The following is a 26,414-nucleotide window of genomic DNA, read 5'->3' on the forward strand; positions in this document are numbered from 1 at the left end:
TTTTGTAATGGAGGTAGTGGGGCTTGAACCCAGGACCTCGTGCATGCTAAGCACACACTACCACTGAACTATTCCCCACCCCACCCCAATTAAATAATTTTAGACAATTAAATTTTTATCCATAGCATACAAAGAAGTCTTTGAAAATCAATAAAGATAATAGAGAAAGAGGCAAAAGTTAAAAATCAAGCACTTTGTGGAAGAAAAAATAGCCATGAGTAAGTACACATATGAAAAAAATGCTCACCCTGGCTAATAATAAAAAAATGCCAACTGGGACAGTGACGCCCTGGCATTTTCCCCGTATCTTACTGGCAAAGGATAAAAAAGGTGGCTCTTACCCAGGATTGCGAAGGCTGGGAAAGAAGAGGCATGATCTTAGCTGGTGAGACTGTAAAGTGGTGCATTTTTAGAGGGAGTTTAATGCTATCTACAGAAATATAAATGTACATGTAAAGCAGTTGACCCAGTAATTCTACTTGTAGGACTTTATCCTATAGAAATAATGTGCACAAGTGCAAAGATGTATGTACAAGTTTATTCCTTTCAAAGTTGTTTATAGCCGGAAAAGAAGGAGCAACTTAAATGTCTATCAAAAGATTAGTTAAATAAACTTTGATGTATCCACATACCATAGGCAGTTTAAAATAATGTAGTAAATCTATCTGGACTGATAGGCAAACTGTTCATGGTATATCATTACCTAAAAAAAGCAAGTAGCAGAACAGAATATACAGAATGATCCCACTTATAAATAATAATAACTTTATATAAATACATAATTTTTTAAGTCTAGAAGGCCATATATTATTAATTATATAGATGGCCACTTGGCCCCTTCTCAAGGGCAGTAGCGATGGCCCCCTGTCAACACTTGTGACCTCTTCAACACGTGCTAGCGAGGTGGACATGGAGCTTCCAGCCACGGCAGCTTCACTGCACCTTTTCCCTGAACATGGTGGCCTGGGCTCAGTCACGTCACTTGGAAAGTGACAGTGATGCAAACTGAGATTAACACTTTTTTAGCACCCTAGATTACGGACTGTGTAATGTTTTGCCTTTACTTGTTCCTTAGTGTTCTGCTAGCTCGCTCTCCACCTTCAGAACCTCCAGAATCTTTCAGAATCTTCAGAAAGCCCCACACAGGCCATTACCCACAATCCCAAAGTAACCCTGTGTGGCTATCTTTTTAGTCTCTATGACCCGGGGCAGGGAGAGGGGCCACCAACACAGTCCCAGCAGGAAATAGACAGCTCGAGGAGGAGAAAATTTGAGGGTGGAGGTCCCCCAACACCTGATTCCCATCCTGCCTGCTAATCTCTGTGCTGCTTCACTCCTCAGTCCCAAAAGTGACCCTCCACTTGATTTCCCACAACCAACCCCCCCACCCCCCGACTCTCAGTGTAAATATTAGCCTGGTCATTGAGTCCTGGGCCAAAGAATGGTTTGGCCTCCAGTGTAAGGTTGCCAGATTTAGCAAATAAAAATACAGGACACTCAGTTAAATTTGAATTTCAGATAAACCACGAAGAACTTTTTTTGTAAAACTATGCCCCATGCAGTATTTGGGACATACGTATACTCAAAAGGTGTTCTTTGTTTACCTAAAATTCGAATTTAACTGGGCATCTTTTGTTTCTCTCCAGTGGGCTCTTTTTGCTCCCCCATTCCAAGGAGGGCATCTGAAAGTGTAAGGATAAAGATCAGTAGGAGTTGTAAGCGACACTTACCCACTAGTAAGCACTGCCCACACACTGCCAGTCACCTCAGCCCCCAAACCTAGAGGACATGCCCCTTTTGTACCTCCTACCTCCTCACACCTCCTTCCCTACTTCTGAGCTCAGGCCTCACTTCCTACCCCTGAGCTTTGTCTCCTTTAGTTTGTGGCTTTCCCCTACCCTCGCCTCTCCTCCTCCTTTTTCCTCATATTGCTCTCACTGGTCCAGAACATGTAATTAAAGTTTACATATTTGAGTGTTGGTTGTACTTACTAAATAAGGTTGTATGTTCCTTGGTGTAATTTAAATAGCAGGGGAATTTAACTTTGTGTGTGTGTTTCATTTTCCTTTTATTGATAGGTGGCCTTAAGTTTATTTTTAGCTACGTGAATCATTGACCTTCACCTTGAGTGGGAAGAAAGGTCTCCCATTTCCGGAATGAGCTCATATGCATCTCCCTAAGACAGATGCCAACAGGAAGGAGGGGAGTGGAATAGATTTAAGTGGGGGGACAAAAAGGGATCCCACTAAGTTGACCCATTCAGGGACGAGGCTCAGAAGCCTCCTGTACTGCCCCACAGCCAAGACTTTCTGGATTGGGCCCGGCTGCCCAGGGTTGGGTACTCTTCTCTCCTCTTTGTGACTGATCACCTGACTCCTCCCCAGGGAGTTGCAGCCTCTAACAAACAGTGAAGAGCATGGCTGGGGCTAATTGCTGGGGTCCCCCCTTCACCCAGGCATTCTGCTTCTGTTCTCTGCCTCTCCCCATGGGAGCTGACACTTGAAGGAAACTATTCTAGCTCCCTCCCCAACATAGGTGGGATCTGGGCAGTTCTCTGAGCTCCCTCTGCATTAGAGCCTCTGGTTTCTCATTGCTGCCCTGAGGTTCTCTGATTTCTGTCTTCTTCATTCTCTCCCTGCCTTTGTGTCTCGGTCCCCATTCTCCACCCACCAACAGAGGGCCCATGACTGAGGAGGTCCTTTCCCATCAGAGGAGACCTTTGAAGGGCAGCACCAACTTGGAGAGAGAATAGTGATCTAGGAATTAGAGTCGCCTCCATCCTGAATTCGTTGGCTCTACTCTCTTGGCCTCAGTTTTGTCATCTGTAAAATGGGGCTGATCACATATCTCATGGAATAGCTGTATTAAAATATGAAGAAAAACAAATGTCAGAAAGGACACCCCATTCCATCCTCAGTCAAAATGCTAAATGATATTCCTTTAATGCTGGCAAACTAGAAACTTGCTATTTGTTATAGAGTCCTTTTCATTCACCCAATCAGAGACCCTTACCACTTTACTTTGGAGGCTTCTTTTAATTCCTTCTGTCATAGAGTCATGAACATATGGGTATTCTTTCCCACCTCTCTTCTCAGGCAGGGGAGAATCTGAAGGAGGCTGAAGGAATAGATAAGTCCCCCTTGACATTCCAGCCTGTGATTCAGTAGAAAGGTGTTTGGCTCTGTCAGAAGTTTGACCTAACGTTTATGACCGAGTTGGGACATCTTCTTCACTTTGTCAAGCAGGCAGCTGAGTTTGATGTCAACACATGCCAATGGCCAGCGCTCCTCAAAGGCTTTTCGTTCAACTGGGATGGGATTGAAATGACAAAGCCTCCCCCACGCAGAGCCTGCTGCCTTTTGCTGGACAAAGTCACGTGGGGCACTGAGAGCAGAGGCTGCACTCCAGCTAGAGCCCGATCACGAGGGCGGCCCAAGAACCTGGGCTTCCCAGAGCGCGAGGGACGTGGAATATTCGAGGCCACAGCATTAGGACTTTGAGACTGGGACAGAGCTCATGCGTTCCCTTGGTTCCAGCCGTGCGGGGCTTCAGCCAGAGCCTGGTCTCAGCAGTCACCCCGCTCACCTTGCGGTTCTTTTCTGTCCACACCTTCGAGGCAGCCACACCGCTGGGGAAAAACAATGGAAGTCAGCCACACCCGTGGAAATCCATGTCAGGGAGGGAAGGCAGGGGCAGATCAAAGCCTCTGTAACCCAAGAATTCCTCAGCAGCTCCTGGTCCCTTAATAATTATGGTTTGGAGATTTGCCAGAGAGCAAAACCACTTAGCATGCCATGTTTAACAATGAACAGTTTTCTGTGTTCATAATAGTCACTGTGCAGAGCAAATAGGCACCTTGAACAAAGGGTAGGATATTTATGTGTGTATATAAAATCACCCGCACCACCTTAAACCAAAGCATGTCTGCAAGGAAGAATGCGGCACTCCCCTCTGTGCTGTACCTGTTTTATGAGTAAGTTGGAGAAAGGCTACACGTCCTGCCCCCATCCCCACCTCCCTGCATTAAAAACAAAAACCTTTGTTTAACTCAGAATTTTCCAGGCTTATTTAATATCCAAATCTTTTTTTCTTTTTTTCCCTTTTTCCTTTGCTTGGTTTTGGAGTTTGGAGTTTTCTGTTTTAAGTATCTACAAACATTCTAATAAGCCAGCATCCCAGGGGAAACTTTTTTGGGAAATGATGGCCAAAGAGGGTAGGAAGCGGGGATTTTGACCAGTGGGAAGATGGAAAAAACAAGTCCCACCCTTAGAGGTGACGAAGAGGATAGCTGGAACCCAGGTCTGTACAGCAGGTTGGCAAACCCCACTCCTTGGACCCTGTCTCTCTGTGTTATTGTTCAGTTAGTCATTCATTTGACAAACACTTGTTAGTGGGAGAAATTGGAGAAGAATGGCTTCTTAGATGAAAGTTCATTATGACTGAAGCTTAAAGGTTAGATATAATTTGAGTGAGAGAAGATGGAAAAGATGGGGAGCCTTCCAGAAAGACAGAGATGGCCAAGTGTGAGGCATATTCAGGAAAGGAATAAATTAGTGTACAAGCCTTCATATGCGAGTAGGGTGGGGTGAGAGGAAAGATGGGATGCAGCCGAGGATCTCCGGACCAAGCAGGACTCTCACATGCAAAGGACGAAAAGTCTGACCCAACCCACTCCAGCACAGCGGGGCACAGTGGATCATGTGACTTGAGAGTTCTGGAGCCAATTCAAGGGCTCAGACAGTGTCCCAGGGACCTGGTTTCTCACCATTTTTCTTCTCTGCTCTTCATTGGTTCTGTTTTCAGATAAGCTCTCACTTCCCTTGGAGTTGTCAGATGGCTGTAACTGCTCTAGCCTTCACATCTTTGTGTAATCAAGGCCTGTATCAGTAAAGTCTCTTGACTTTTAAATGCTTTTTTAATGGCTGTAGTTGGGTTCCAGGCCTCTCCTGGAACTAATTTCTGAAGCAGGGAACATGATGCCCTGATTGGCTTAGACCTGGGGCAGGTGCCCATGGCTGGAGTTGGAGGGGGAGTTAGCCACACCCAAAGCACATGGACTAAAGGTGTGGAGGGGCTGGCTGTCTAGGGGAAGGTTGGGACACAGCTATCTAGAGAAGGTGAATGGAAGCTAGGCCACAAAAACAACAGACGTCCACTAAAAGCCCAGAGTGCCAGGGCAAAGAATCTGGATATCATTTGCACCAGAGAACCAGTAAAAATTTTTAACAAATAAGTAACATGATCAGAGCTATACATTAAGATTAATTCAGCTACAGTTTAATAGCTGCCATGTGCTTGGCAGATGGTAGGGGCTCAATAAATATATATTGAAAGAGAGAGACGGATGGATGGGGTTTTTAGTAATTAAAGGTGGAGAGCATTCTTAGCAGGTCATCGTAGTAGCCTGGGAGGGAAGCTAGTAAAGGAATTCCCATCAAGAAAACTAAGAGGTTCCATTGTCATGAAGCCACGTAAGGAAGAACTATCAAGAGGACAGGGTTGGTCAACCATCCCAGTCACCATCAAAAGGTCAGGTCAAGGAGCATCAGGACTGAAGAAATGTCACAAGTGAGTTTTGAGAGAGAAGGTCCAGTAGTGGAGAGGTCAGAAACCTACTTCAAGGAGTTTAAAAGTAAGTAGGAGGCCACTCTGTAACATCATCTCTCTTCTCATCTGGCCCCCTTCAGACTCAGCCACAAATGCCCCTTCACCTCCACACCTTCTTCACGTAGCACCTGATGCCAGCCCTATGACCCCTCTCCAGCCACATGCCCTTTTCTGCCATGTGTCTTTAGGGCCCTCCTTCTCCCTCTCCAGGCTGTCTCTCATATAAATATTGACATTACTCCCTCATCCTCAAACCACATTTCCTAGTCCCTGCTCTGCCTTCAAGCTAATATTTCAAAAGAATCATTAGAAAACTGAAGTTGGGGAGGACAGATATTTGAGCTTATATTGAATGTCTTTTTTAGAAGACAAGATTATCTGGAAGAATGAGTAGTTAGGGAGTAGGATGGAGGAACAGGGAGACAGTTGGAACAGTTTATACAGAGGTTCAGTTAGGAGTCACCAAAAAAAAAAAAATGAATGAAAGAATAGCACAGCCAGGGGGCAGGGAGACGCCAGCTGAAATGAAAGAGCATGGATGTGCAGAGAGCCTGAGGACCAGACCCCTCCCTTCAGTGGGAATCAGTGGCTCACGGTGAATCAGGAGATGATGTGAGGAGAGGTGGCTATGGAGCACAGTTGAGCCTGGAATGAGATCAGATTGACGAGGGAAATGGGGGCTAGGAAGAGCATCACAGACCCAGGGAGCCCAGGATATTTGTAGAGAGAGGCAAGTGATGGCCTAAGAGAAGGGGCAGGGTCAAGGATGGGATCAGGATTAGGGTGACGGGGTAGTTAGTTTCAGTGGAAGAAGTGGAAGGTTAAACAATTGTTTTAGGGTTATTAGGGAGGCTGTGTGGCGTCGGCCGTAGTGTATAGACTGTGTGGTTTAAATCTCATATCCTTACCTTTGTCTCTGCTTACCTCGTGGGTAAAATGGGTCTCATAGTACCTTTAAAAGGTCGTTGTAATTAATACATATGTAATTAATTTATGTGAAGTACTTATGATAGTGCTTACACATAACAAGTGCTCAATAAATGTCAGCGATGATGACTTTCACTTAAAAGTGTTGAAAAAGCTTAGAGTTTGAGATCTTGAAGTTGAAAGAATTGTAAGTAATGACAAGGTCTCGGATGCCGTCATGGTTATTGGGAGTGAAGTGAAATTGGAGATGGAGAGTATTGGAATTGAAGAGGTTGGAGAATAGTGAAACCAAGCACTGGGAGGGATATCTTTATGGATGTTCAAGTCACCAGTCAGGTGGCGGTGACTCTGCGTTATTGAGAAAGGCCTGGTCTCTAGTTAAGGTTGACGAGAACAGGGAGTGGTTAGTATGGACTTGGAAAGAAGAGATATTGTTGAGTGAGAAGGAGAGGCAGTCTGGAAGTGGCAGGAGGTGTATGCTGATTGTCCTGAGTCAGAGACTGAGGGAGGGAAAGACCAGCATCTACTAGAAAGTTAGGAGTGTGGGAGCTTCCACCAGGAGGAGAAAGAAACAGGGAAAGGGTGAAAAATATGGAGAATTTGCTCACAGTAGAACAGATTTTGATGGAGAAGAGCTGTTTTTCATAATAGCTTTTAAGAAAAACCATTCCCCAAACCTGGGGGCAAGTTGGAATAAGGCGTGAGGGTAGGGAGGCAGTGGAAAGGAGGCTTTAGAGTAGATTCCTGAGAACGCCATTAGAAGGAAGCCCTGTTCCCTCACCTTGATTGTAAAATGGGTGACCTTACACAAGGTGGCTCAGGATTGTGTGCCGGTCTCTGGAGCTGGACGCCATTACCTGACGGCCCACCCACATCCCTGGGGGGTACCACTGGGCCCTCTGACAGGTAGAGGGACCAGGAGAGCTGGGATTGGGGGCTTCTGTTTTTAGAGAGCAAATGGCTTTTAAAGGGAAGGAAACAAGACACCAGCAAGCTTCCTGGCTGCGTTCTCTTCCAAGAGTGCTGCTCTGTAATGTAATTGTATTCAGACATTTTTTTTGCATGACATCAGGGAATAGCCTCCCTTAAAAGCTTTCATGAAAAAGCACATCTATAAAACAGACCCAGGCAATGAAATGGAAACCAGACGTGTGGGTCTGTGTAATTTGGGTAAAGAGATTTCTCCTTACAGCTTTGTGATCTGATCGTTCTCTGCATAAAACTCTATTTCACGGGATCCACTTACATACGAGCTTACCTTGCAGGTGCCTCTAGACGTAAAGCGTCTTGCTTTATTACTGAACGTGATGAGGCTTAGGAAAACAAGGGTTCCCGCCTCAGTGGCTGTTCAGACCACCCTCCCAGGATTGCAGCCTTTCTAGTGCTCCAAGTCCTACACCTCTCCTGTGTGAGCCAACACCAGCCGCGAGGAGGGAGGGCCAGCCCTCTTCCCTCTTGCTCCTTTTACCCCCAGGTGCACTATCTCTCCACCCCTCACACCTCTGCTCTGAGTTAGTCTTTGGGAAATGTGTCCTGGGGAGTAAGACTCATTGAAGAGCTCCTTTCTTACCCACCCCTTTTATTTAAAGCCACAGGGGCACAGAATTGAATTACCCACTGTCCCCTGTTCCCGGCACACTCTGGCTCCATTCCCAAGGAGGTCTTTCCTTTTTTGCATTTTGTTGTTGTTGTTGTTGTTAAGGTGAAATTCACATGACATACAGTTAACCATTTTAAAGCATGCTATTCAATGGCATTTAGTGATTCATAATGTGCAACCATCACCACCCTCTAGTTCCAGAACATTTTCATCACCCTCCCCAAAAGCCCATGTCCATTAAACAGTCACTTCCTATCCTCCCCTCCCAGCCACTGGCAACCACCAGTCTGCTTTCTGTATCCATCAGTTTTCCTATGCTGGCGATTTCATATAAATGGAATCATATGACCTTTTGTGCTTGGCCTTTTTCACTAGGCATAACGTTTACAAGTTTCATCCGTATTGTAGCTTATATAACTACTTCATTTATTTTTATGCCCAAGTAATATTCAGTTGTATGGATGTATCATATTTTGTGTATCTACTCATCCAATGATGGACATTTGAGTTGTTTCCACCTTTTGACTGTTATGAATAGTGCTCCTGTGAATATTCATGTGCAAGTTGTTGTTTGAGTGCTTATTTTCAGTTCTTCTTGATAATTATTTCGGAGTGGAATTGCTGGATTGTATGATAATTCCATGTTTAACTTTTTGAGGAACTGGAGGTCCTTTCTTAATGGATTCTCCTAGGTCTACTCTGACAAGGAATAGCAGGCATGTACCACCCCATCCTTACCCTCTAAGACACAGTGACCTCATTCTACTACATCTGGAAAGAAACGGAAGGAATGAGGCTGAGGAACCAGGAGTCTCTCTGGAAATGAAGAGGTCATCAAGGAGATGCTGAAAAGTTTGGATTCAGGCAAGGGAAGAACTTAGAAAGGGATTCAACAACCCAGAATGAAGGAAAATGTGAAGTTAAAACACGTGTGGCTGGTGTGGCCAGTCCACTAGTGATAAAGGTGTAATACAGGAGAGCATGGACTTATTTACTCCTATAATTATGGGGACGGGGGAGCCAGGCAGAAAGAGCCTTTCATGCTAAAGAGTTAAGGCACTTGGGCTCTGAGGAGCCACTGTAGACTTTTAAAAAGGAAGTGTTAGAAAGATTGCCTGGACCACAGGGTAGAGGATGGCTTGAAGAGGAGGCCAAGATTAGAAGCACAAAGGCTGGTTGGGAGGTTGCCATTGTTCTAAAAGGAAGACTGGTGAGGGGGAACCTCAGAGCGGCAGTGGGGATGGAGGGGTACAATTGTCGGACAGGTAACTGTGGATATAGAGGTGAGGGCCAGGGATGGGGTGCCACTATGAAGAGAGGGTGGGAAGTAGCCAAGGAGAGAGTGCCAAAGCCCTGCCCACACTGCCAGAGACTGGATTCAGATGAACAGTGGAGGCCATGCGTTTAGGGACAGGAAGGTTGTGGGAACAGGCCAGACTGCTCCTTGAGTGAGGACCAAATTGAGAGGTTACTCTCCTCCTTTCTCTCCCTTCAAAATGAGTTCACTGTGTTTTGACCTCAACATTTTTACTTGGACTTTGCAACTCCATGTAAATACAAATTTTTTTTTAATCTGAATGAATCAACATTGATAAATTTTCATCAGGGAATTATTTTCCAGTGTAACTGCATCAAGCCAATTTAATTCCGTGATCGATTTTCTATATAGAGCCATTAAAATGTTATAATGGTCTCCCTTTTTATTAATTCTTTTCTGTAAAAAATTTGGCAGTGAATATTTGCTTTTTGGTCCAAATTTTGTCAATAAGAGTTTCACCATACTTGGTTTTCAATTTTGTCAGGATTTTTGGTTTGTGTTTGTGTGTTTGTTCCCACCGTCACATTTCCCCCCAGTTGTCGTTGTCGTTGTTGTTGTTGTTGTTGTTGTCGTTGTTGTCGTTGTCGTTGTTACTATCTGCAGTTTTGAGTGTTACTAACAAAATGACTTCTTTGGTCAGTTACTGTGAATTTTATCTCGTGCTATTTAGCCATTGTCAGTTTAGGTTTATGTGGATTGTTTTGACCAGTAGCATTCGTGGCAAAATCAAAACATCTTCAAGGTCAAAAACAACCTGCTGCTTCCCAGGGTTCCTCTTCTGCCTAACCCCTCCTCCCACCCTCCCTCCGAAGGACTGATACCGAAAGCAAAGGAGCCGATCTGGGCAGTGGATTCCAGGGTCTTAAAACCCTTAAGACCCAGATGCTCTTCCCAGCAGCTCATTTTAATCCATCCTGCCACAGTTTGATCTTTCCTCCTTTTTAGTTGCTAAAAACCCAGAGCCTCACTGCTCTGTATTCTCTGAATTGTCATCTCTTCCTTGGCTTGTTCTTAGAAAGAGATGTTTTCCGTGGCCTCTCCCTCCCCTTTCCTCTTCCTGGGTTTTCTAGCCTCAGTTACTCCACTTCCATCAGCCCAGGGCCATGGCAGCAGGCGGTTTCCGTCACCTTTGGAAGGCAGACAGCAGTCCCTGGGAAGCTGCCGGGGAATTTTGGTCACAGATAGGAAAGGCCTTGAGAAATGTGGGAGTGAATCCCATTTCAAGACACAAAATTCCCAGAAACTTTGAAATCCCAGGCACTTATATTTTGAGCACTGTTTATAAATGTTAAATTAACTTTGTGAGTTTAGGAGTCATTTATACCTTGATTTGCTTGTTATATTACAATGGGCTGTCTTTGTTCTGTTTATCTATTTATTTTTTTAAAGAATATCTTTTTTTTCTTTTTGAATGAAGGTGCTGGGGTTTGAACCCAGTACCTCATGCATGCTAAGCATGTGCTCTACCACTGAGCTATACCCCCCACCTTCTTTGTTCTCTTTAGAGCTCTAAAAGCTTGGGAGTGAGGAGGGGGCACCTATAAGGGAACTTTCTGGATTCTCGAGAAGGCTGGTAAGTGAAGTGGGAAAGTTCTCAGGAGAGAAAAATTACCATCCTGAATGTTTCTGATTTCAAATTTCTAGTCTTCAGATACACTTCCGGACCATCCTCACCCACTACCTCCCCTATCCCCCCACCAATGTGATGGGGGAGCTGGGCAGCCCCCCATGTTAGAAGGAGCTCATCAATCCAAAGAGCTCAGGCTGAGAAAAAATTCCCTGTAAGAGAAAGAAATTCTAGTAGTGAAATTAACTAAAGAAAACTAGAGTGACTTTAAGGAAAGGGAAGTAGTGAGGAAGGAAATAGCTCAGTGACAGAGCACATGCTTAGAACTCATGTGGTCCTGGGTTCTATCCCCAGTACCTCCATTAAAAAAAAAAAAAAGAGGAAAAGGAAGAGAGAAATTGCAAGACCCAAACTGGAGGAATATGGACCACGCCTACAGAGCCACTGACTCTGCCCAGGCAGAGGAAGAAGAGCTGATGGCAGAAGGGGATCTTAGGTTGTCCAGATGCCTGCAAGAGGGCTTCCCAGTCTGTTAGCAACCTCATTGTACCCCAGCTCCATCAAAGGCTCTCCCACCTGCCCTCCCTGGCTCACTAGCTCACTGGGCAGGGGCAGGGAGAGACTGGGAGAAGGGGTCAGATTGCCCCCTCCAGGAGGAGCATTTAGGGTGAGTGACCATGTAGAGAAGAATAAAGCCCAAGGCACTTACCTTCCACGGAGAGGTGGAGGTGATCGATTGCTTAGGGAGACTCAGCAGAGTGGAATCACCAAGGTGCAGGCTGAGTGCTGGAGAGGTGCTGGAGAGGGCCCAGCCCATCTTGGGACAAGGGACTGACTTATCACCTGGCACAGGAAGGACCTGGCTGATTTATCCTCACTGAATGGAGAAATGCCAAGTGTGGGCCTGAGCATTTCTTATCTCGATCCAGCTTACTCCTCACTCTGCGGCCCCTTCACACACCAGGGCCCCAGGGACATGCCTTGGTTATTCTGCTCTGGAACAGCCATGGATGAAGCCCACGTGCGCCTTACTCCCTGCTGACCTTGGGAGAAAAGGGACTGTGTGTTGCACACAAAGCTGGTTGTAACTGCTGTCCCCGGAAAGGTGGAGAGGTGGTGGGTGCCCTCCCTCCTCCTCAGGTTGCAAGCCCCTAGGAGAACCAGGTCTTTTCCACAGCGTTGCTGCCTGAGGGTGATACTTGTTTGAATCCATTTCTTAATCTTTGGTGTGATTGGAAGTGAACAAACGCAAATGTTTTTATAAGCTTTGAGCCGAGTGCACTGTTAACCGGCTGTAATTTAATTTATCAACCCCTCTTTAGTGGAGTCTGGCCCTACTGAATCTGAAATGCACGCTTACAACTCTTATGAAATGCTTATTTGTTTTCATCCATATTGGCTGTATCCACTTTTAAAATCGGGGCAGGGGGGAATATACATATATATTGACCCAGTGATTTGAGGTGGGCCCACATTTTTTAAATCATAGTTATTTTAACTTTAAAAATAAAGGTTTTTTTTTTTTTTTACTATATCTCTTCTATGAAATTAAAACAAAAGATTTGCTGCAGTATTCCCGGCTTCATGACAAGTCACCAGGAAAAACGTTTGCATTGGTCATGTAACTGTGTCTGTGGGAATCTCAGTCTTCGGGAGCTGGGTCTACAGGAGCTTTTGGGAACCTAGGCTGTTTGTTCCATATGAAAATAGCTGGAAAATTAAGAAAAAGCAAATTCCTAATATTTGAAAGGGTTTTTTTCCCCCCAAGTATTTTTAGAATTTCAAACGATGGTGTTTTTATCCTTTCCCTGGAAAATTTTTCCACTTCCAGACAGAAAGGGCTTTGTAGCAGCCTGTTCACCCCTGTGGCTGCTTTTCCCCTTTTGTCATCTCCCTGCCCAGAGAGCTGGTGGGGAGGGGTGACCTTCCAGAAAAAGGGGGTGAGGAGGTGAGCTCCTTCTCATCTGCCCAAATAGAGACCCAGGCCCCTGGTTGCTGATGGACACTGAAGGGTTCCATCCCTCCCTGCATCTCCTGGACTTGAAGAGACTTCACTGAAAGGACCCTTTACAGTTGGGAGGGTTGTGGGGAGGGTGAAAGCAGGGCTTCTCAGCCTCAGCACATCAGCATTCTGGGGAGAGGGCTGTCAAGTGCATTGTAGGATGTTTAGTGTCATCCCTGGCCCCTACTCAGTGCACACCAGTAGCACCACCGCCTCTGAATTGTGACAACCAAAAACGTCTCCAGACATTGGTAAATGTTCCCTAGGGGTCGCATCCTCTCTGGCTGAGGTTGATAACCACTGCAGGGGAGGGAAGCAAGAAGTGATGTTGAGGCCCTTAGAGACTAGCTATGGTGGGAACCTGTCGCCGCCCCCTGCTGCCCTACAGCCGAGAGCAGAGGGAATGGGGTTACCAGAACCCAGGGGGAGCTGAATTAGGGGATTGCAGGCACCACCAGAACCTTGGCAACTTGCAGGGAAGGGTGCAGGAAAAAAATACCCAACCTCTCTCTCTACTCCTACCTTCCAAAATCTCAATGTTCCCTTCCCATTAAATGAATCTGGCCAGAAGCCAGGAGGTGGCAGGGAAACTTGGGTAATTCAGTCCATGGAGGTCAACCTTCTGGGGCACTGAGCAGGACAGAGAAGGACAAAGAATAGGTCCGAGGGGCAAACAGAAAATAATCAGTGTTTTCATCCATCCCTCTATTCATTCAACATTGATAGGTAGCTTAGCAAAAATGGTTCAGGGTCAGAGAAGCCTGGATTTGTAAGCTGGCCCTACCACTTACAGCCTGGGTGATCTTGAATGGGTTACTTCTCTAAACCTCAATAACCTTAAATGTTATTTAAGATGTCTCCTGTAGGGTGTGACCACTGCTCTGCTCCAGGCCGCTGTTATCACATTAAAATGCAGACCTAGAGACACCAGGTTCTTGAATTTTCAAGAGCTGCTAGACATTTGGATTTTTACATGTGAAGTCTCCTGATTTTTAAAAAACGTGAGCTGTACCAAACTTGTGTGAAGCCCCAACAGTTCATTTGCACCCCTGCCGGATGTTTCTTTTGGGGCCCTTGGGGCCCTAGGACCCCTGAGCTGTGTGTATTTGGCTGGTTCTGCCTCCACGTGTACTGTTTTTTAAACAACGGTTTCTGGGGCTTAAAAAGTGAAAAGAAGAAAAGGAAGGAGGAGGAGGAGGAGGAAGAGGCGTCCAGCTGGGCCAGGTGAAGTGTGAGTTCCCCTCCAGATGTAGTAGCGTGGCCAGGTCGGGAGTGAAGGCGAGGGCTGGCTGTCGTCCCGGGCGCGACGTAGAGCCGTGATTGCGTGGGCAGTGGTCGCTGTGCCTGCTGGGGCTGCCCGTGGGAGCACTGACCAGCACTCTTGGTTCTTCTTTGATGAAATTTTCAAAACACTCAGATGAAAAACAGAGACTAATACCACAGATACGTGTGGTCCCCCTCCCAGACTTCCTGCCAGGCTTTTCAGAGCTGCTGTAGCACCGCCTCCCTCCATTCCTTAGGACGCTGACCTTCCTCGGGGCCATTTGTCTCAGGTCAAGGTCACCCTGGAGCTCTGTTTACTGGTAAGGTCTGAGATGATGACCTTTGGTGATCAAGTCCTCTCACTGACTGTGATGCCTGGAGATCCCACCTCTCCACCCTGGCTCTGAGGGCCCTGGAGAGCAGAGAGCGGGGCTCCTGGGGTGAGGGTCGGGAGAGGCAGGGGCAGTAAGGCTTCTGCAGCCCCTGCAAGAGTTGAATGGCCTAGTCAGCAGCCAAACCGCGCTTCGGTTCCACACTTGTTTCCTGTGACTGGTTAAAAGACAGGCACTTGCCCTGCTGGGAAGGGGAGAAGTCCATAGAGAAGACTGGACATAATGAAGTTGTCTGAAAAGAGCCCAGTGAAACCTTAAAATACTTTCATTCACCCAAAAAAGGCGCAGTAGTACTCACTCGGTCACACACCGCCTTTGCCTCCCAGGACTGCTCGAGGCTGTCTGCGCCTCCGTCTTCACCTCCCATCCTCACTCCTCCTGCCACCCCCACCGCCAGCCCCCTTCTCCAACCGGCAGGTCTGCTCTCCCTGCTCTTCCCTTTCGTCCAGCTGTGCTTGGCCTCTGATGCTCTGCCTGCCTAAGTTTCCGTCCATGAAGATCCCCCTCCTCCCACTCCTCACTTCTTTTTTTCCTCTTCTGTCCTTTCATTACTACTAGTAATGGTATCATTTGTCCCCGTCATACGCCATCTTGGACTGTTTCCTGACACTTCGTCTGTGTCAGCTTGCCTCTGACTCTCTGACTGAACTATTTGCTCTCTGAGAGAAGGGCCTCGGGTTTTCCTCCTGTTCCCCACAGTCCCCCACCCCCCAGCCCCCCCCAGCTGATGATCAGTAAATACCTGTGGGAAGATGAAAGCGTGAATTGATGGGTAAATGGGTGGGTGAACAGAGTTGGTTGGATGGCAGGGTTGAGGGATTTGCCACAAATGCTTGAAACAGGATTCTCCAGAGCTGGGGGCAGGGAGAATGCAACTCATCACCATTTATACTCAGCATTTCCTGGGCTGACTTGACCTCTCTTGGGAAGGACTGGGAAGGAGGCTTGACCAATGGCCTTGTTACCCCCAAAAGGGGAAGGGAAAAGACCCCAGTTCTTGTCTTACCCGAAAGATAAGAATTCAGATGGGAGACAGAAGCATTGTATAGCAAAGATTTAAAGGTTTAATAAAAAAGTACACCTCCAAGAACAGGAAGCAGGCTGATCCGAGGGCAGGTGATAATGGTCCTTGTTTGCCCTTTCTCTTAAACCCTCACTTAGAGGTGATCTCTTGATTGATTGACAACTCTTGCCCCTGGAGTGCTTAATCATGCTCGTCCCTTTTTGCACATGTCCTTACCCATGATGCACACAGAAAATCCATTAAGGGGGAGCCTAAACGGCATGCTAATTATATTACAATGAGCACTGGGTCATGTCTGGTTAGGTCCTTGTCGCTACCACGCAGTTATGGCTGTTGGGTTCTAACCGGTTTCTTTCTGGCACTCGTTTAGATGAAATAAAGCCCCTTTACGCTGAAGGCGAGCATACTGCCATCTTCCAGACCATCCTCCCTCTCCTCCACCTTATCCGCCAGGTTCCTCCCACTCATCTAACTACCTAACAGCCTGAGTCTAGAAGGTATCTCCCCCATCATACTTTAGAATTAGATGGTAAGTTTCTAATCCATGATCTGAATTGCTTTTCAAGTTTGGCAACGTGGGAAAAAAATCCTTGTTTGCATTTTCATTTTAATCAGTACAGTTGAGAATGGCCTCGAAGCCTCTGACTTGCCTGTCTGTCTGCCTAGAAATGAATGATCACTTCTCTTAGTCGAGGGACATGGGCTGGGACTTTGAGTGCATTCAGCACACTAGCTGTGTGATGCCTGGGTCTTCAGCTCCCAGCCTAGGGTGGGCCTCTTCAAGGAGGTGGGAAGAAGACGGGCAGGGGAGCATGAAGCAGTTTCTGAGCAGCAGGTGTGCCCCTTGCCAGGAGAGCCCCAACGTGGCTGGGGCAGAGGCAGTCCAGACTCTTTCTGCTCTCCCCTACCATCCAAGTGAGTTATCCATTCTCAGGGATGGAAAGCACAGGATTAACCAGTTCCAAAGGCTCACTTGTTGCACTTCCAACTAGTTTCCAAATGACTGAATGTTACAGGACATGTCAGCTACTTGTCTTGCTTTCCCACGGGACTTAGCACGGCCCTGGCCACACAGCCGACCGTCAGCACCTAGTTCCTGACTGTCTCATGAAGGGCCAGGCAGAGACCCAGCTCCTCCAGGAAGCCTTCTTGAGCCCCCTTTCTACCTTCTGACCCACCATTCGCCTCTGCAGAGACCTCCAGCACCCAAGCCCTGGGCTCCACAAGCAAGCCTGAGGGTTTTAAATGTGTCCCCAGGCCCCTCCAGTAGACCACCTCTGCCCAGATCAGGCTTCCTGGATCCAGCAACTGGAACCAACGTGGGCATATAGCAGATCTTTTTAAAATATAATAGTTTTACCAAGGCATACTATACACATACCATACCCATTTAAAGAGTACAATTTAGTGTTTTTTTAGCATATTCATAGAGTTATGCACCATCAACACAATCAATTTTAGGACACTTTCATGACTCCAACAAGAGATTCCACACCCTTTAGCAGTTACCCTTCATTCCTCTGTGTCAGTTTCCTGTGACTGCTGTAACAAGTTACCACAAACTTGGTGGCTTAAAGCAACAGCAACTTAGTGGGTGGAGGGCATAGCTCAGTGGTAGAGCACATGCTCAGTGTGCACGAGGTCCAGCGTTCAATCCCCAGCACCTCCGTTAACATAAAAGGAAAATAAATTAAAATTTAAACATAAATTAAACAACAACAGTTTATTGTCTCACAGTTCCAGAGGCCAGAAATCTGAAATAAAGATGTCAGCCAGGCCACATTCCCTCTGCAGACTCTAGGACAAATCCGGTCCTTGGCTCTTCAGGCTTCTAGAGGCTGTCAGCATTTCTTTATGCATCCCTCCAGCCTCTGCCCCTGTCTTCACATCACCTTCTCCTCCATGTGTCTTCCTTCCTACGTGTGTCTGGTGTCAGACCTCCCTCTGCCCCTCTCTTATGTAGGACATTTGCAACAGCATTCTGGGTCCACCCAGGTCACCCAAAATTATCTCCTCATCTCAGTATCATCAACTTAATCACACCTGCAAAGACTCTTTTTCCAAGTAAGATAACATTCACAGAGACCAAGGACTTGACATGGGTAACTTTGGGAGGCCATTTTTCAGCCTTCCACACTCTCCACAGCACCCCCCTAGCCCAGATGTAATTCACGTAGATACAAAACATCAAATTAAAAGTGCACATATGTACGAATTTTTAGTATATTCGTAAGGTTGTACAACCGTCACAACTGTCGGATTCCAGAACATTTTTATTAACCCAAAAAGAAACACTGTATCAATCAGCAGTCATTCCACCTGCTCCCCATTCTCCAACCCCTGGCAACCACTAATCTACTTTTTGTCTCCATGATTTGCCTGTTTTGGACATTTAATATGAGTGGAATTATACAATATGTGATCTTCTGTGTCTGGCTTCTTTCACTTAGCATAATGTTTTCAAGGTTCATCTGCATTGTAGTGTGTATCAGTACTTCATGTCTTTTTATGGCTGAATAATACTCCATTATATGGATGTACCACACTTTATTTATCCATCCACTGGTTCATGAACATTTTGGTTGTTTCCACATATTGGCTTTTATGGATAAGGCTCTTATATAAACATTTACCATACACATTTCTATGTGGATGTATGTTTTTTATCTCTTAGGTATATGTCTAAGAGTGGGAGAGACTTTAGGACTGGTTTCCACAGTAGCTGCACCATTTTACATTCCTATCAGCAGTGTATGAGAGTTCCCATTTCTTCACATCTTCACCAAAACTTAATATCTGTCTTTTTGATTAAAGTTATCCTAGTAGGTATGAAGTAGTTCCTCATTGTGGTTTTGATTTGTATTTCCCTGATGGTTAATGATGCTAAGCGTCTCCTCATGGGCTTATCGGTCATTTGTATATCTTTTCTGGAGAAATGTCTATTCAGACCCTTTGCTTATGTTTTAAATGAATTATTGGTCTTTTTAGTATTGAGTTTTAAGAGTTTTTAATGCACTTTAGATACAAATCCCTTGTCAGATACATGATTTGCAAGCATGTTCTCCAATTCTGGGAGTTGTCTTTTTGCTTTCTTAAGGATGTCCTTTGAAGCACAAAAATCTTCAGTTTTGATGAAGTCTAACTTTTTTTGTTGTTGCTTCCTTTTTGGTGTCATGTTTAAGATGCCATTGCCTACTCCTATGTTTTTTTCTGAATTTTAGAGTTTTACCTCTCAAATTTCAATCTTTGATACATTTTTAAGTTTATTTATTTGTTTGTTTGTTTGTTTGTTTATAGTGAGGTGTAGGGGTCCAGTTTCATTCTTTTGCATGTGAGTATCTAGTTGTCTCAGCCCCACTGGTTGAAAAGACTATTCTTTCCCCCCAGTTGATTGTTTTGACACCCTTGTCGAAAATCTATTGACTGCAAGCGTGAGGGTTTATTTCTGGACACTTGGTTCTATTCCATTGATCTGTATTATGTCTATCCTTAAGCCAGTTTTGAAATCAGGAAGTGTGAGTTCTCCAGTTTTGTTGTATTTTTCCAGATTGTTTTGGCTGTTCTGGACACACAGCAGATTCTTCTGACACATTTGTTGCTCTGTCACTTGCTTTCTTGTTTGCTTGATGGACTGGCAAGGCTGTGAGGGCCTAGCTGACCTGCATGGTTAGGTGAGAAATTCCTCTCCCTCCTCTTCAGCCTCCCGCTCACAAGGCATTTGGGCAGGAGAGGTCTGCGCTGCTCTGGCTGAGCCGTCTTTGTCCAGGGCAAGGCAGTAAAAGAGGGAACTTGGTGAGGTGACTCTGGCCCCTCAAGCAGGAGATCTAAATCTAAACAATCCTCCCATCCCTGCCTCCCTTCCCCTTCCCTGCTCACCTTACAGGGTTGGTGTTTGGGTGGTTATAATTCTACTAGATCCACTTCCAGCCAACACACCAGCTCTCCTCATGTGCCTCTGTCATTCCTGTCACTCTCCGGCCACTTCCTAAGCACGATGCACTGTGAGATGGTGCAGGATGGGGGATAACTGTCCTGTCAGATGGGGCAGGTGTAGCAGTCCAGCCTTCCTGGGGCATCTCTGGACACCTCCAAGTGTCCTTTATGGACCCAGCAGGAATGTTGCCTGAGCTGCAGGCACTGATTTTGCTGGTGGATGAGACTTTTTTTCTTCCCTGGGGTGCTTTCAGTCCTTGCCTTAAAGAGACAAAAAGAAGGGTGGGGGAAAAGAGGGGTGAATCAGAGGGCAGATTTTTCTGAAAGATTTCAAGAGAAGTTGACCTTTGATACTGGTACCACAATACTGAGGACTTACAGCTTTGACCTTTTTCAAAATCTGGCAAGAAGCTGGGAGCTCTTTTTAATGAATAAAAGTGATAAAACCAAGTCTGACTTCTTCATCCCCATAGGGTACCAGGAGCGTTTCACCATGGCCTCCCTGCAGGGTAGGGGGTGGCCTATGACTGAGAGAAACTGAGCTCAGTGCCGCCAGTGCTAACTGTGTGAACTTGGACCTGTTACCCACCCTCTGTGAGCACAGCATCCTCATTTGTTAAATAAAGTTACCTCCCTCCTGGTGGCAGGGGGAGGGCAATAAGGGTTCAAATAGAAGAAACTGTTCATTATTATCAACTGATCGAATGCTGTCTTTGTGGCAGTCTTTATGTTAGTGTTTAAACTAAATCAAGCGGGGTAAAGGAAAAGATTTCATGATTCTCTGCAGAGCCACAAACTGGAATGTTTTGAGTATCTGCTGTGTGTTTAATCCTATGCCAGTCTTCATGTGTATTTTTGATTCTTTGAGGTTTGAAAGATGCTAATTAATGGTACTTCTTCCCCATACAGATTCTAAACCAGTTGAGAACTACACAGAGGAGTCAATAGAGATAAAAGTAGAGATTGTATTATAGGTGAAGGCTGGATCAACAAACACATGGCTCAGACCTCCAGCTAAAGTGCACATTCACACCTCCCTGCAACTTTTTGTTTCCCAGTTCGAAGCCTGGTTCTAGGCTGCAGAGCCTAAGGGGCAGGTGTCCTGTGGACTGATTTGGGGCCCTGAGGATGGTAACACTGGTCCTTTGGCTGCCTCCATGAGTCTAGGCTCTGCTTCATGGGCTTTAAGTAGCACTGGTCCTGATGGAGGGTCACCAACTCTGCTTATCTCACCATAAAGACCTGTGTCTCTAGAATGTTGGTGCTAATTCTCCAAATCTGTGCTCTGTGTGCGCCATGAAACTTGTTGTCAATTCCAGTTTCTTTGTAGACACTTAAAGCTCTGTGACTATATGCAGGTGAGTTAACCTATCTTGAGCCCTGGATCCTTACCTGTGAAGCAGGGGTGGTAATTCGCAACCCAAAGGATGTTGAGGGACTGGAGAGAAAGTATTTGGTTAGGGACTGGCACATAATAGTGCCACTAAGCCTGGTTCAGTGCGCTGGGGAACTCAGCTTCCATTCCAGACTCTGAGGCTTTTCTCTGTGTGCTGAGCAAGTCTCTTTGGGGGCCAGATGGTCAGAGACAGGTCTGTGGGCTAGAGTTAGAGATGCAGATTTGGGAAAGACAAAGTCCCAACAGCAGTGGGTCACTGAAAGGCACTGCATGGAACTGCAGCGATTTATTGTCTGTGTAGTGGGATTTCAACCCCATGTTTCAGGTTGGAGGTGGGAGGGACGGGGTGGTTAGCGGAAATGTCAGTGCCTCCCTTCAGACCCATACTTAGGACTGTCTAAGGCAAAATGGTGAAGTAAGCAATGGTTTCCCCAAGGCACCCACTTCCTCTTTCTGCACCCCTTTCTACTCTTTCAGCAGCCTTCCCCTAGCTGGCTAGGAAGATGGGTCTCTGAAAAACGAATTTACTCTAATACAGAGGGCAGCAAAATATGAGCTAATTCCAGCCTCCCTCCTGTCTTTGTACAGCCTGTGAACGACGGACGGTTTTTACATTTTTAAACAATTGGGGAAAAAAATCAAAAGAAAAAGAATATTTTTTGACATGTAAACATTACATGAAATTCACATTTTACTGGAACATTAAATGAAACTTTTATTTCAGCTACAACCATTTGTTGCCATATCGTCTATGGCTGCTTTCAGCAGAGTTGAGTCATTGTGACAGTCTCCCAAAGTCTAAAATATTTACCTTCTGGCCCTTTAAGAAAAAGTTTGTTGCAGAGAAAGGGGGTGGGAATGGATAAATTGGGAGTTCGAGATTTGCAGATACTAACTACTATATATAAAATAGGTAAACAACAAGGTCCTACTGTGTAGCACAGGGAACTATATTCAATGTCTTGTAGTAACCTATAATGGAAAAGAATTTGGAAAGGAATATATGTATGTATATGTATGACTGAAACACCAGGAATTCACACACATTGTAAATTGACTATATATCAATTTAAAAAAAAAAGTGCGTTGGTGCCCTGCTCTAAGACGTTAAGAGATTTAATGTGTTATGTACAGGATTTGCTTTCAGAGGATGGGGCAAAACAATGGAATTCAGGTGTTGCTGGCGGGTCTGCAGGGGAGACACTGGGTGGGAAGCTTTCCTGCTATCCTTCCAGGTTGAAGGGCTGAGGGGAGATAAATGTCTAGTCCTGCAGGTGGGGCTGCTTCTGTCCACACTGGGATAGGGGGTCAGGCCTATGCATTACTCTAGCTGTGGAGACAGCAGGATTCAGAAGTGGATTCACAACCCTTAGTGAGCCTTTCCCACCAGCTTCCCTGCCTGGCTGGTGGCAGTGACTTTTCCTGAGGCCTTTCACATTCCCAGAGCTCTGCCCAGCCTCTCCTGGTTGACCCTGAGCAGCACACTCATTGGTCGCGTCTCTCTTGTTTCCGCAGAATTTGCCTTCTGCCAGGTGGATGCCTCCATCGCTCTGGATCTGGCCCTGGCTGTGCTGTGTGACCTGCTCCAGCAGTGGGACCAGCTAGGCCCTGGACTCCCAGTCCTGCTAGGGTGGCTGCTGGGAGAGGGTGATGACCTCATGGTCTGTGTGGAGAGTGTGCATCAGGTAATGCCAGGGTCTCAGGGCAGTGGAGGCGGGTGGGAGTGTCCTAAACCCACTGTATGCCACACTTAGAGGCTTACGTGGGCTGAATGTGCCTGCTTCTGGATGCTCAGATACCAAGCAGTAACCGATTTGGAAGGCCTCCAAGTGACTCCGGCAGCCTGCTGGGGGCTCTGGGGGGCACCTGGGCGGTTCTCATGGTCGGCTTTGGGGGTTCCAGTGGTAAGCCTTCTGAGCAGTCAGTGGAGAGGACTTTGAAAGAGGCCTCTTGGAAGTTGAGAGTTAATTATGGAGAAGGCTCATTAGTCAGCATTGGAGTAACCAGGGCTTCCACAGTGAAGTCTGAAAGTGAAATACTCCCAGAGCATCAGGGTCCTTCCAGGGTCTTTGCTGCTTGAAGAAAACTATGCGCCTCCTCCAGATGGGGGAGCAGTTGACAGATAGGGAAACTGAGGACCAAGATAAGCAGCAAAAGCATCTTGAGAATTGAAATTCCCATCCACCAGTATCTGACTCAGCTGGCTCCCCAGCAGGCCAGGTATTCAAAAAGCAGCCTATTTATAGGAAATTTGGAGATAAGATAAAGTATCTGTTTTAAAATGACCTTGAAAATCCCCAGCATTATAGAAATTTGGTTTCATACTCAGAGACGAGTGTCTCGTGTTTGACGGCTCTTTAGTCTTTGTTCTGCTGGTCAGATTTGCCTTCCTCCCTCCTCTCCGATTTCTAGATGCACCTTCAGGTCTAGGGCCCACTCTTGTGTTGAGGTCCCCTTTTCAGCACCAGGCCCCCAAAATATCTTGGCTGAGAACCACAAACACATCTTTATCAAAGGTCATGTTAAGTCTGGGGGGAAAGAAATTCCTCTCTGGTGGAGAAGTACAATGAGTGAAAATAGAAGGTGACCTTCAAGGCGACGAGTGGTGTGTGTACACGGGGGCTGATGGGCGAGAGTGGGCCCTCTGTCAGGCAAGGGAGGGGACACACTGCTCCTGCATCTGGCCCAACTCTGCTCTGGACTGGGGCTGGTCAGTAACCCCTGTGAGGTTGGCTTTTGGCTTTTTCATTTGATTCAGGTGGAAGAAGACTACTTGTTTGAAAAAACAGAAGTCAACTTTTGGGCTGAGACCCTGATCTTCGTGAAATACCTCTACAAGCACCTCTCCCGCCTCCTCTCCAAGTCCAGCTGGTGTCCCCTCAGCCCCGAGAGGCTCCGTCATCTTCAGAGGACAGCGTCAGAGCAGTGCCACCTCCTTTCCCAGCTCTTCAGAGAGCTGCCACCAGCTGCTGAGTTTTTGAAGACGGCGGAGTTCACAAGGCTGCGCATCCAGGAGGAAAGGACTTCGGCCTGCCTGAGGCTGCTGGCCCTTCTGGAAGGAAAGCAAGGGGACTCTCCTGCAGCAGCGAATCAGTTAACTCTTCCAGAAACAGAAACAGCTTGTTGAAGAAAGATTTGTGGGGTTGGGGGCGGGGTGGATTACTCCCCTACTAAATCTGCAGAAAACATGTTGACCATAAATTCAAATATCTTCTCCCTTTCGTGCCTCCCCCACTTCTGGGAGTCTAGTCTTCTGTCCTACAGAGGAATTTTTCTTCAGTGCAGTCATTCAGGGCAGCTTCATTTATTGCAGCTACTGTAGGAAGTGAAGCTACCACGTTGAGTATTTACTCTGTTCCCAGGTGCAGGCCACCTGCAGGCCTGAATTAGCCTTTTTCATCCCTCAGGACCTCCAGTGTCCAACCATAGCCAGCCTGCATTTTCTCTGAATTGACTACACAGAATTGGGTTTTAACACATGATTCCCCCCCCTCCCCTTTTTTGGCTGGAAGTAGGAGCTGGATTAGTTGGCAAAGAGCCCACTTGGTCAGAATTCCAAATTTTATTCCATTTTAGCTAAGACAGAAATATGTTTCAAATATTGGATCCTGGGAGAATGAAGATCAACTTCATACAAATAATTGTTTTTAAAGTCCTTCAGTGACCTACATGCCGTCCTAATTATTAAGAGAGCCATTAAGAGCCCCTGCCTGCTCCCCCACCGAAAGTTTTTGTGCTGTTGTTAGGAAACCAGATCTTGCCACGCAGTGAAACCATAGGCTCTTAACTGTTAGAAGGAATCTGGGGAAAGGAGAGTCAGAATAAATGACTTATTTGATGCCTACACTGTTTACTGTTGTTTTCTTGGTGGCAGTAACAAGCAGATTTTCATTTAAGATGCTAGAGAACATTTATCCATTTCATTGATTTAATCTAGAAACTTTTAAGGGTTCTCTGCTTTTCTACATCCAGCCCTCACCCTCTTCCCCACGTAGCCAGCAGGTGTCGCTCTTGCTTACATTTTGCTGCTGGTCCTATTTTTCATTGGCTTGCCACCTTTAATTTATAATTTCAGAGTGAGTGTTACCCCAAGTCAGTCATCTTGAAATTCATAGCGTGGATAGTTCATAGCCTCATCCATGTTCATTTTCATCCTAGTTATCTGAAGAAGCCATTTCAGTAATAGTATATAAATTTGGTCCAGCTTTTAGGGTCTGTGATAATTTTTAAATACTTCTCAGGTGAGCAATCAGAATTTTATTGATGTTTGAGGGTCTGCAGGAGTATTTTAGAGGAGAGAGAGTTCGCTATGATCATTTCCAACTGCAGAAAGGCTTATATTTCAAATAGAATTTGTTCTTTGGAAGAAAACTACCCAATACTAAAAACAGAGACTACTGGTGGTCTAGAGAAAAGAGCTGTGTAGGAAGAGGCAGGGAAAGAAGTTAATTTAGTGTCCAACGTTTTGTCGGAAAGAGAACAGGAAATTCCCTGGGTGGTTTTGCACTATTCAGCTCAAAATGTGTTTTTTGTGATCCTGAATTAATTACCTGGTTAGGCATCTCTGTAGCCCACACTTGATGGAAAGTAGCCAACCTAGCATTTCTTTTTGTTCTGAGAAGACCTGGCTGGTGAGAAGTCAGGGAATTGTTGGCATAACGTGGTGATAACCATGGTAGAATAATTATGAAACTGGCCCCAGCAAAGCCCAGCTCATTGGAAAAGGCCAGCATTCCATTTTCTCTCTCCATTTAAAATGAAATAAAAGCAGTTACATAATAATAAAAATATTTTCTACCAGCAGGTACTCTGTACCAAAGCATGTACCATAGCATGTTTACATGTTAGCCTCCAAAGTCCTTCTACCAAGCCTGCAATGTGGGTGTTCTCATAGCTGTTGACTGGGAATTACCCCAGATTTGGAGTTTGGCTGCCTGTAGCCAGCCTGGGAGGACAGAAGAGACAGATGTTTCCACTGGTTTTGTATCTGAAATCTTGTTACTGGACTCCAATAGCAGTGGCGAGGGAAATGGCTCTTTCACACTTTCCTAATGTATTCCCAGGAGAAACTTAGAATACCCCACTGTCAGGGCCACCCTCAAACTCTTGTGTTTGGGTTCATTTCAACAAAGAACAAAACAGAGGCAGGGTTCTTGGGTATTCTAGGCTACAAGTGTCAGCCCCAGTTGCCCAGCCTTGTCTAGGGGCCAGTGTAGGCTGGGTGGTAAGAATGAAGCAGTCACCTCTTGTGAGGTCACTGACCTTGGCTCCCAGCTCCAGGGTCCAAGATTTGGTGCCCCTTCAGCTCTGCATTCATGGTTCTGTGGACCTCCACCCATCTAGCCATACCCCAGAGGCCTGGCTTTCTCCATTTTTACGCTTATT

The 26,414-nt window shown here is 46.1% G+C and overlaps 1 protein-coding gene across 2 annotated transcripts in view; it reads left to right on the top strand.

Annotated features, from left to right (window-relative positions):
• The window catches only part of THADA (THADA armadillo repeat containing), a 285,411-nt gene extending 260,538 nt beyond the window's left edge, over positions 1-24,873 (top strand). For both annotated transcript variants that reach the window (XM_072937807.1, XM_072937808.1), the window contains exons 37-38: positions 22,545-22,714; positions 23,788-24,873. In XM_072937807.1, the coding sequence (XP_072793908.1) occupies positions 22,545-22,714; positions 23,788-24,156 (539 nt within the window). In that variant the 3' untranslated portion in view covers positions 24,157-24,873. The remainder of the gene's footprint in view (positions 1-22,544; positions 22,715-23,787) is intronic.
• The last annotated feature ends 1,541 nt before the right edge of the window (positions 24,874-26,414 follow it).

The sequence above is a fragment of the Vicugna pacos genome, chromosome 15, assembly GCF_048564905.1.
Source record: "Vicugna pacos chromosome 15, VicPac4, whole genome shotgun sequence".
NCBI lineage: Eukaryota > Metazoa > Chordata > Mammalia > Artiodactyla > Camelidae > Vicugna > Vicugna pacos.